General features: G+C 44.4%; 1 protein-coding gene across 2 annotated transcripts in view; it reads left to right on the plus strand.

Annotated features, from left to right (window-relative positions):
- Positions 1 to 10,761, plus strand: part of ubap1lb (ubiquitin associated protein 1-like b) — a 27,365-nt gene extending 16,604 nt beyond the window's left edge. Inside the window, exons 5-8 of one of the 2 annotated variants that reach the window (XM_078427312.1) lie at positions 3,373 to 3,603; positions 8,092 to 8,193; positions 9,338 to 9,481; positions 10,051 to 10,761. In XM_078427312.1, coding sequence (XP_078283438.1) covers positions 3,373 to 3,603; positions 8,092 to 8,193; positions 9,338 to 9,472 — 468 coding nt within the window. In that variant the 3' untranslated portion in view covers positions 9,473 to 9,481; positions 10,051 to 10,761. The remainder of the gene's footprint in view (positions 1 to 3,372; positions 3,604 to 8,091; positions 8,194 to 9,337; positions 9,482 to 10,050) is intronic. The other variant, XM_078427311.1, reaches the window with a different exon arrangement.
- The last annotated feature ends 816 nt before the right edge of the window (positions 10,762 to 11,577 follow it).

Genomic DNA, 11,577 nt, shown 5'->3' on the forward strand with positions numbered 1-11,577 from the left:
TATCTTTGACAAGTCCTGCCTTTCCAAGTAGGAGACGGTGCAACAAACCGCGAAGATCGTTTGTCAAACAAAAATGATAACACACAATCTCCACAATAAACTGCATCAAAGGCAAGGACTGATTAGGAATAGTCAGCATGGCTTTGTGCATGGCAAGTCACACTTCACTAATCCGATGGAGTTATTTTTGAAGAAGCATTGGAGAAAATTGAAGAGCACAGGGTGGTAGATGGTGTCTACGTGGACGTTCGTAAGAACTTTGACAAGGCCCCATCAAGTCGGCTACTCCAGAAGGTTAGATCACATGGGATCCAGGCTTAGGAGCCAATCAGATACAAAATTGGCTCAGTGGAAGTGTTAGAGGGTAGGAGTGGAAGGAAGCTTTGGGATTGGAGGCCAGTGACCAGTGGTGTGCTGCAGGGACCAGTGCTGGGTCCACTGTTGTTTGTCATCTACATTAATGATTTGGATGACAATGTTAATAATATGGTTTAAATGTTTGGAGATGACATTTGTTTGCAAGTATTCTTGCCATTGAAGGAGTGCAGCGTAGGTTCACGAGGTTAATTCCCGGGATGGCAGGACTGTCATATGTTGAAATAATGGAGCAACTGGGCTTGTATACACTGGAATTTAGAAGGATGAGAGGGGATCTTATCGAAACATACAAGATTATTAAGGGATTGGACACGTTAGAGGCAGGAAACATGTTTCCGATATTGGTGGAGTCCAGAACCAAGGGCCACAGTTTAAGAATAAGGGGTAGGCCATTTAGAACGGAGATGAGAAAAAACTTTTTCACTCAGAGATTTGTGAATCTGTGGAATTCTCTGCCTCAGAAGGCAGTGGAGGTCAATTCACTGGATGCTTTCAAGAGAGAGGTAGATAGAGCTCTTAAAGATAGCAGAGTCAAGGAATATGGGGAGAAGGCAGGAATGGGGTACTGATTGTGGATGATCAGCCATGATCCCAGAGAATGACAGTGCTGGCTCGAAGGGCCAAATGGCCTACCTCTGCACCTATTGTCTATTGTCTATATGACACCAAAATTGTTGGTGTACAGGACAATAAAGAAATTTATCTAAGATTGCAACAGAACCGAGATGAATTGTGAACCAAGAAATGGGAGATATAATTTGAATCAGATAAGTATGAGGTGATGGATTTTGGTAAGCTAAACCAGGGCTGCACTTGCATGGTAAATAGGAGGGCCCTGGAGAGTGTTGTGGAGCAGAGAAAGACCTAGAGGTACGGTTACATAGATCCATGAAAGTGGCAAGATGAGTAGACACGATGGTGGAGACATTTGGCACGTTTGTCTTCATCAGTCAGGGCAATGTGTACTGGGATTGGGTTGCCATGTTACAACTGTGCAAGTCGTTGGTGAGTCAACACGGCGTACTGTGTGTGCTTCTGATTGCCCAGTTAGAGGAAGAATGTCATTAAGCTGGAGATGGTGCAGAAAAGATTTCCAAGGATATCGCTAGGTCTAGAGAGCACGAGTTATCTTTTATCCATGACATTGGAGGGTGGGGTGTGACTTTATCAAGGTATATTATGTCATGTAGGGTGTAGATAAGTTGTAGAGCCACATCTTTCTCCCAGTGGAGTGGAATATAAAACTAGAGTGCAGATTTTGTTTAAATTTAGCGATACAGCATGGAAACAGGCCCTTTGGCCCATTGAGTCCATGCGGGCCATCAATCACCCATTCACACTGATTCTATGTTATCCCACTTTCTAATCCACTCCCTTCACATTAGAGGCAATTTACAGACACCAATTCACCTACAAACCCACATGTCTTTGGGATGTGGGAGGAAACCGGAACACCTGGAGGAAACCCACTAGGTCACAGGGTGAATGTGTAAACTCTGCACAAACAGCACCCGAGGTCAAGATGAAACCCAGGTCTCTGGCGCTGTGAGTTCAGTTCAGTTGAGTTTATTGTCACGTGTACCGAGGTACAGTGAAAAGCTTGTGTTGCGTGCTATCCAGCTCTGCCAGCTGTTTGACTGTGCCGCCCTTAGATTTAAGGTGAGAGGGGAAAGCTTTAAAAGGGACCTGAAGGGGTAACTTTTACACACAGATGGTGATGGGTATATGGAACAAGCTGCCGGAGGAAGCTGTCAGTGTGTGTATGATCAAAACGGTTAAAGGTTCTGGTTCTGGTTGATTGCTGCGCAAACACCTGACAAGTGGTTATCTCGCGCAGGTTTGCCTTCATTAGTCAGGGCAATGTTTACTGGTATTGGGTTGCCATTTGGACAGGTACATGGATAGGAACCGTTTTGAATGGCTATGGGCCAAACACAGGTAAATGGGACCAGCTCAGAAAGATAACTTGGCCAGCGTTGATAAGTTTGGCCAAAGGGCTTCTAGGAACATGACTCTTAGTTAAACAGCACTTGTGAGTCAAAGAATATTGAAAACTCTTTGACTTATTCACCTCAGCTGATGGGAATCAGATCTCAAGCAATGCGAGAAAGGCTGTGAAATCACACCCCATTAACACTCTTTCAATTTGATTCAAATAATTTTTAACCACATATTAACATAGAAACATACAAAGTAGGTGCAGGAATAGGCCTTTCGGCACTTTGAGCCAGCGCTACCATTCAATATGATCATGGCTGATCATCCAAAATCAGTGCCCCCTTCCTGCTTTCACCCCATATCTCTTGATTCCGTTAGCCCTAGGAGTTCTATCTAACTCTCTCTTGAAAACATCCAATGAATTGGCCTCCACTGCCTTCTGTGGCTGAGAATTCCACAGATTCACAACACTCTGGGTGAAGAGGTTTGTCCACATCTCAGTCCTAAATGGCCTACCCCTTATTCTTACACTGTGACCCCTGGTCCTGGACTCCCCCAAACATCGGGAACATTTTCCTGCACCGAGCCTGTCCAATCCTTTAACAATCTATGGTGTCCTTTTAAACAATTTTCCAAAAAGGTGAATGATGTAGGAAAGGGGTAAACATGTTAAACATTCAGCTGGCCACAGTTAAACAGATCCCTGGAGCAATGCAGCAAGAAACAAGAATTGCGTTTCAGAATTGTAAAATTCGGTGAGTTAAGCCAAACCACATGGTTAGTTTAATTTTCTTTGAGTGGAGCCCTCATTAAATTTGATAGGGTTGTGATTCTCAGTAAGAGCAGGCTGTGAGTCGGGGTACAATGGAGGCCTTGGCCTGTGGATAAACACTCGGTTGTGTGGTTTGACATAAGGCGCACAGAGTGGGTCAGAAGCTGAAACAACAGACAGACCACAAATCCGTTTCTGGATGAGACAACAAACTGGATTCTTGTTGGAGGGAGTAGTATGCGGAGAATGAACTGACTGCCTGCCACGTTTCACCTTTATCCTAGTGTGTATCTACCCCTTCACAGCTCCGCAGTGCCAACTCCTGCCTCCCAGCTCTCCTGAGAGCTCCAAGGCCTCTGAGTTCCCGCAAGCCTCTCCTGGACTCAACTGCAGACCTGCTGCTGGCCCTCAGTCAGAGAGAACAAGACCTGATTCAGCCGCTCATGAGGCAGGGTTATCCCATCAGCAGAGTGATCTGGGCCATCCAGAACATTGGACAAGGCAGCACGCAGCAGGTGGGTGATGTGACAGTTCTGGATGTGTTCCTTTTTTTTTTCTTTAGTTCAGAGATACAGTGCGGAAACAGGCCCTTCGGCCCATCGAATCCGCGCCGACCAGCGATCCCCGCTCATTAACACTATCCTACACACTAGGGACAATTTACAATTTACAGAAGCCAATTAGCCTAGAAACCTGTACATCTTTGGAGTGTGGGGGGAAACTTTAGCAGCTGGAAAAAACCCACGCAGGTCACATGGAGAAAGTACAAACTCCGTAAAGACAGCACTGGAGGTCAGGATCGAACCCGGGTATCTAGCGTTGTAAGCCAACAGCAACTCTGCCGTTGCACCACTGTGCCGCCCATGTGGGATATGGCGAGACCTGTTTAACTGCTTACAATTCCATGCTGATATTTACTGTATCGAAACTTGATCGCTGTTTAGTTTTGCCATTCTTAATGTTATTTTAGTTTATTGTCACGTGTACCGAGGTGCAGTGAAAAGCTTTTTAGTTGCGTGCTATCCAGTCAGCGAAAAGACTATACAGCGGCACGGTGGCGCAGCAGTCAAGTTGCTGCCTTACAGCGAATGCAGCGCCGGAGACTCGGGTTCGATCCTGACTACGGGCGCCGTCTGTACGGAGTTTGTACGTTCTCCCCGTGACCTGCGTGGGTTTTCTCCGAGATCTTCGGTTTCCTCCCACACTCCAAAGATGTACAGGTTTGTAGGTAAATTGACTGGGTAAATGTAAAAATTGGCCCTAATGTGTGTAGGATAGTGTTAATATGCGGGGATCGCTGGGCCGAAGGGCCTGTTTCCGCGCTGTATCTCTAAAAAAAATCTATACATAAGTTCATAAGTGAATAGAGCAGAATTATGCCATTCGGCCCATCAAGTCTACTTCGCCATTTAATCATGGCTGATCTATCTCTCCCTCCTAACCCCATTCTCTTGCCTTCTTCCCATAACACCTGACACCCATGCTAATCAAAAATCTATTTATCCCTGTCTTAAAAATATCCATTGACTTGGCCTCCACAGTCTTTGGTGGCAATGAATTCCACAGATTCACCACCTTCTGACTAAAGAATTTTCTCCTCATCTCCTTCCTAAAGGAGCATCCTTTTATTCTGAGGCTACGACCTAGAACCTCCCACTAGTGGAAACTTCCTCTCCACATCCACTCCATCCAGGGCTTTCACTACATGATTGCAATCAAGCCTTCCACAATACGGAATAAAGGGAATAATGTTTAGTACAAGATAAGGTCCTGTAAAGTCCGATTAAAGATAGTTCAATAGTTCAGCAGAAAGAAACAATCTAAAATTAAAAACTGAAGCACATCCTGACAATCCAGGTAACTTGAACCAAAATCAGTACAATCACTTCTTGACAAAGTGCATTTTGAATTTCAAACTTAAGGACAATCAGTACTTTATAAATATTTGCTGGCATCAAATTTAATTCGTAAATGCCAACACCGCACATTGTTTGAAGGAAAATTCCAAGAACCTTATTAAAATGCTTTGAACTAATGGGCTCAATTTTCCCTTTAAAACAAGTCCTGTAAAAGGCATCCTGTGTGTAGTCGGTTTGATATTTGATAGTGGAAATATTACTGAACTGAACCAAGAAATAAACGTTCAACAATCAAAGCTTTTCTTCCATCCATGTTATTTATTGGCTGCTGGACTTCATGGTTGAAAGTGAATCAACAGCAGTTTTCTTTCTTGGAACCTGCTAAGATCTCAGTTTATTGTCAATGTTTATTGAAAAAACGTTGTGGCACAGTGGTGCAGCGGTAGATTTGCTGCCTTGCAGCACCAGAGACCCGGGTTCAATCCTGACTACCAGTGCTGTCTGTACGGAGTATGTATGTTTAGAGGGTATTAGCTACAAGGAGAGGTTGGACAAACTTGGATTGTTTTCTCTGGAGCGTTGGATACTGAGGGGAGACCTGATAAAAGTTTATAAAATTATGAGAGGCATGGATAGGGTGGACAGTTGGAACCTTTTTCCCAGTGTGCAGGGCATAGCTTCAAGGAATTTAGACACAAATAGCTGAGGTAACTCAGCAGGTCAGGCAACATCTCTGGAGAAAAGGAATTGGTGACCATTCGGGTCGAGACCTTTCTTCAGACCCGAAACGCCACCTATTCTTTTTCTCCAGTGATGCTGTCTGACCCGCTGAGTTACTCCAGCGTTTTTGTGTCTAACTTTGGTTTACACCAGCATCTTCAGTTCCTTCCTCCACAAAGTTTAAAGGAGATAAGTGAGGCAAGTGTTTTGCACAGAGGGTGGTGTGTGTGTGGGGCACGCTGCCTGGGATGATGTTGGAGGCACCTACGATAGCACCTTTGTGGTAGTTGTTTGACACACAGATGAGCAGTGAGGGAATGGAAGGATAGAGTCCAGATGCAGGCAGAAGGGATTAGTCCACCTTGGCTTCATGTTTGGCATAGACATGGTGGGCTGAAGTGCCTGGTCCTGTTCTATGTACTTTGTTAAAGAACGTACGAAAGCTCAGTGCGAATAAGCCATTGTCTCTTGTCCCTGCTTCACCGTTCAACAAAATTGTGCCATATCTTTTACCCCAGAGCCACATTCCTTCACGAGACCTTCAAACCATGATTCAACGAGCGGGCGGCATGGTGACGCAGCGGTAGAGTTGCTGCCTTACCCGAGTTCGATCCTGACTACGGGTGCTGTCCGTAGGGGGTTTGTAAGTTCTCCCCCTGACCTGCGTGGGTTTTCTCCAAGAGCTCAGGTTTCCTCCCACACTCCAAGGACGTACAGGTTTGTAGGCTAATTGGCTTCTGTAAATTGTAAATTGTCCTTTGTGTGTAGGATAGTGTTAGTGTGCAGGGATCGCTGGTCAGCACGGACTTGGTGGGCCGAAGGGCCTGCTTCTGCACTGTATCTCGAAACGAAACTAAACTGGTTTGTATTTATTGACCCTGCTGTGCTATGGTTGCCTGAGGTTGATAAAGGGTTTGCATTGGTAGAAAGGTAAGGACTGTCGGGCTCACCGTTGTTTTGGGTTAAATTCTGTCACGGCATGAAAACTCAAACTATTTTGCATTAAATGTGTTAAAATATCCAGTTCACAATCACTTCAGCTGCAACCACTTTGTTGCACAGTAAATCTAATGAGAGTATCTGAGCTGCAAATGTTTCTTTTGGCTCCATCTACGTTTCTTGTACCTTCTTAATGTCCAACTTTAGAAATGTTTTGAAAGTAGGGAACGAGTTCTATTGATAAGTTGTTGCAACTTCCCATACTCAATGTTTTTTTTTTGCATCTGACCAGATTTTAGTGAATCTTAAAGTGCTGTTAGAACATAGAACAGTACAACACAGGAACAGGCCCTAAGGCCCACTGTGCCAAACATGATGCCTAGTTGAACTGATTTATTTCACAAAATGCTGGAGTAACTCAGCAGGTCAGGCAGCATCTCAGGAGAGAAGGAATGGGTGACGTTTCGGGTCGAGACCCTTCTTCAGACTTGATCAGTCTGAAGAAGGGTCTCGACCCGAAACGTCACCCATTCCTTCTCTCCTGAGATGCTGCCTGACCTGCTGAGTTACTCCAGCATTTTGTGAAATAAATACCTTCGATTTGTACCAGCATCTGCAGTAATTTTCTTGCACTACCTAGTTGAACTGATCTCATCTACCTGCATATGATGCATATCTCTCTATTCCCTGCACTTCCCTGTGCCTATCTGAAATCCTCTTAAATGCCACAATCATATCTGCCTCCACCATAGGATTGCCAACTTCCTCACTCCCAAAAACGTGACAAGGTGACGTCACCGCCCCGCGCCCCACGTGACCTCACCCAGCCAGCGGCCATGTACTCTCGCTCCACCAATGGCGGCCGTTGGCTGGGTGAGGTCACGTGGAGCGCGGGGCGTTGATGTCACCTTGTCCCTTATTTGGGAGTGAGGAAGTTGGCAACCTACTAATACAGGACAAGGCGGTCCCGAATGGGACAAACTAATTTAGCCCAAGATACGGGATGTCCCGGCTAATATGGGACAGTTGGCAACCCTACTTCACCACCACCACCACAGGCAATGCTTTCTAGGCCCCCACCACTCTGTGTGAGAAAAAATATGATTAATACCAACAAAACTGTGTTTAAATTTTAATCTGAAATACTACATGTATAATTAAGTGAAAGCAATTCTCAGATAATCTGGGTTTATTTAGTCTAAAATGAAATTAAACTAAATTATGAAATTTAGTTTAATTTGAATTTTTTGAATTTCTTCCAACCATTTTCTGATAACAGTGAATGTACCAGAGGTGAACTGACATTAACTGGTTTGTGAAACAATGCTAAATGAGACTGATCCCTTAACACATTATTTGAGACTGTTCTACTGATGTTAAATGTTAATAAGCGTTGGCTGGTTTCATACTTGCATGAAAAGTATGTTCAGAGGTGGTTTCTTTCTGATCCTTTGATTAATTAATTGTCCAGTGGTTTCTTGCCAGATCCTCAAGTACCTGAGAACCCAGGACCGTCTCTGTATGGAGGGCTACAAGGAGAGACTAGTCGAAGAAGCTATGGAGATTTTTCAGAATTCTGAGGAAAAGGTTTGAGCATCCTTAATCTACGGCGTTTTAAGAAGAATCATTTCCTACTCGCCCCCATTCTGTACTAATCATTCTGAGAATGAAGCTTATCCACACATTACCAGTGTTGAAGGTTCTACATCTAGGAATGTCTGATTTCACGAGGAATAGCTTGCATTTATATAGAGTCATAGAGTCACACCCTTCAGTCCAACTCGTCCATGTTGACCATGATAGGTCATCTAAGCTAGTCCCTTTTCCCCACGATGGCCCATATCCCTCTTAACCTTTCCTATCCATATACATGTCCAAATGTCTTTTAAATGCTGTTATTGTACCTACCTCTGTCAAAATGTGTGGGAAGGAACTGCAGATGCTGGTTTAAACCGACGATTGACACAAAAAGCTGGAGTAACTCAGCGGGTCACGCAGCTCCCTGGAGAAAAGGAATAGGTGACATTTCGGAAGGGTTTCGACCTGAAACGTCACCTATTCCTTTTCTCCAGAGATGCTGCCTGACCCGCTGAGTTGCTCCAGCTTTTGGTGTGTACTGTCTCTGTCAGCTTGTTCCATATATCCACTATCTTTAGTGTGCAAAAGTTGCCCTTGGGTTCCTAATAAATCTTTCCCCTCTCACCTTTAACATATGCCTCTGGTACTCGATTTCCCTACCATCGGTAACAGAGTCTGCGCATTCACCCTATCTAATCCCCTCATGATTTGATACAGCTCTGTAAGATCACCCCCTCCCCAGTGCTCTAAGGAATAAAGTCCTAGCTTACCCAACCACTCCCTATAGCTCAGGCCTTCTAGTTCATGCAACATAGTTGTAAATCCTCTCTGCACTCTTTCTAGATTAATTTATTAATTAGGTGGTGGAACTTTGAATTCAAATGGAAATTGCCAATGCTGTTGACAAGGTGAACGGTTATGAGATCAAAGACTGTGTGAAAGTTCCAGAAACTTCTTAAAACTAAACAGAAAAATCTCCCTGCAAACCTTACTGTTTTCATTTTAGATTATGAGATAAGCCCTCGGTTAATATATGTCTAGATTCCATTGCCACATTTCCAAAGATGTCCAGGGCTGATTGCCGAGCTTGCGTTTGTTTCCTGCCAGACTTCAATAATTCCTTTATTCTTTCTTGCATTGTTTTTCCATGAAGGCAAAGGAATTCCTGACCCTCATGACGCAGTTCGATGAGATGGGTTTTCAGCATGAAGATATCAAAGAAGTTCTTCTCATCCATAACAACCATCGAGAAAGGGCACTTGAGGAACTCGTGACCCGTTCCCGGTAGACAACAGAGGTGCGCACTACACATTTTTATGTTTGGGTTTTGCACACATTAGTAACACATCAGCTATAGTCATCCAAAGAAGTCATTCAAAGTAAAAAATTCAACGGGAAATGGGCTCTGTAGCCTTACTTTTTAAATTATTGATTAAAACATGTTAATAGAAATAAAAACCATGCATAGAAACTCTAATCTATTGTTTGTTCATATTCTAAGTTTGATTAATTGAATATTTAACTAAATTCCTTTTACGACATTCCTTATTTTTAGCAGACAGAATGTGTAGAAAGGAAATGCAGATGCTGGTTTACATTGAAGTCAGAGGGTGGTGAAGGTGTGGAATTCTCTGCCTCAGAAGGCAGTGGAGGCCAGTTCGTTGGATGCTTTCAAGAGAGAGCTGGATAGAGCTCTTAAGGATAGCGGAGTGAGGGGGTATGGGGAGAAGGCAGGAACGGGGTACTGATTGAGAGTGATCAGCCATGATCGCATTGAATGGCGGTGCTGGCTCGAAGGGCTGAATGGCCTACTCCTGCACCTATTGTCTATTGTCTATTGAAACGTCACCCATCCTTTTTCACCAGAGATGCTGCCTGACCCGACGAGTTACTCCAGCACTTGGTGTCTATCTTCTCGTGCACAATGAGTGACAGGATTCGTCAACCACATCATCAAAAGAAAATCACAGAAAACTAATTTATCCTGGTTTAATCTGGTTTCATATTGCGTTTTAAATTTAAATTGTTTATTTGGATCTTTCATTGTATTGCACACAGTGTATTTAATCGTCTGTGGGTTAAAATAGGGTCTCCATAGCATTATTGAAAACTGTACTGGAAATTCAGATTTACAGTGCTTATATAAACATTATTGACGCTGTGTTCAGTCCAACTCTCCAAGCTGCGAGACATTGCATTATTCTGTGCAGTGGTGAGATTTATAAATTATTGACAGACATCTTTCCCAAACATTCAGCAGAAGGTCTTTTAGACCTTGATGTTGCCCAGTGACGAGGGAAACACAGCCCCGTTTAGAAAAACAAGCTTTGAGTGTAGAGTGTAAAGCTTTGAAATCGAAGCCCTTCTGTTTATAGATCTCCAGTAGGGAAAGTTCAACCCCCTTGTACCGGCAGTGATGACGGCAGCTTCTCACAGCCACTGCTTCCCACAGGATGGAAATAATCTGGGAATTTTATTACAAACTGCCTTGTCATGCAGTGAACGTGCCAACCAATCCTCACCCTAACCCTGGATTTTTTTAATGGAAAGTTTAAAAATCCCGCTGGCCAAACTGAAAGCATGTTATATTCCTATACAAATGAATTAATTTTCAATGTGTAACAATTTTGCCAGTGCTCACCTGTACACAGTACCCAGCAATTTGATCTCTGCCTGTCCTTTTGAACTGCATTAAGCCTAGTGTGGCTGGCTGGCGCAGCGGTAGAGTTTAGATTTTAGATTTAGAGATACAGCGTGGAAACAGGCCCTTCGGCCCACCGAGTCCGCGCCGCCCAGCGACCCCCGTACATTAACACTATCCTACACACACTAGGGACAATTTTTACATTTGCCCAGTCAATTAACCAACATACCTGTATGTCTTTGGAGTGTGGGAGGAAACGGAAGATCTCGGAGAAAACCCACACAGGTCATGGGGAGAACGTACAAACTCCGTACAGACGGCGCCCGTAGTCAGGATCGTACCTGAGTCTCCGGCGCTGCATTCGCTGTAAGGCAGCAACTCTACCGCTGCGCCACCGTGCTGCCCCAACGGTTGCTGCCTTACAGCGCCAGACACCCGGGATCGGTCCCGATGACTTCGGGTGCTGTCTGTACGGAGTTTGTACGTTCTCCCAGTGACCTGCGTGGGTTTTCTCCGGGAGCTCCAGTTTCTTCCCACTCTCCAAAGAAGTAGAGGGTTGTAGGTTTATTGACTTGGTAAAATTGCAATATTGTCCCTAGTCTGTGTAGGATAGTGTTAATGTGCGGGGATCGCTGGCCGGCGCAGACTCGGTCTGTGGACAGGAGGGCCTGTTTCCGCCCTAAACTGTATCCCTAAACTAAACTAGACTAACTGAAGAAGGGACCCGATCACAAAGATCACCTTCCCCA

The sequence above is a fragment of the Rhinoraja longicauda genome, chromosome 33 (genome assembly GCF_053455715.1).
Source record: "Rhinoraja longicauda isolate Sanriku21f chromosome 33, sRhiLon1.1, whole genome shotgun sequence".
NCBI classification, from domain to species: Eukaryota; Metazoa; Chordata; class Chondrichthyes; order Rajiformes; family Arhynchobatidae; genus Rhinoraja; species Rhinoraja longicauda.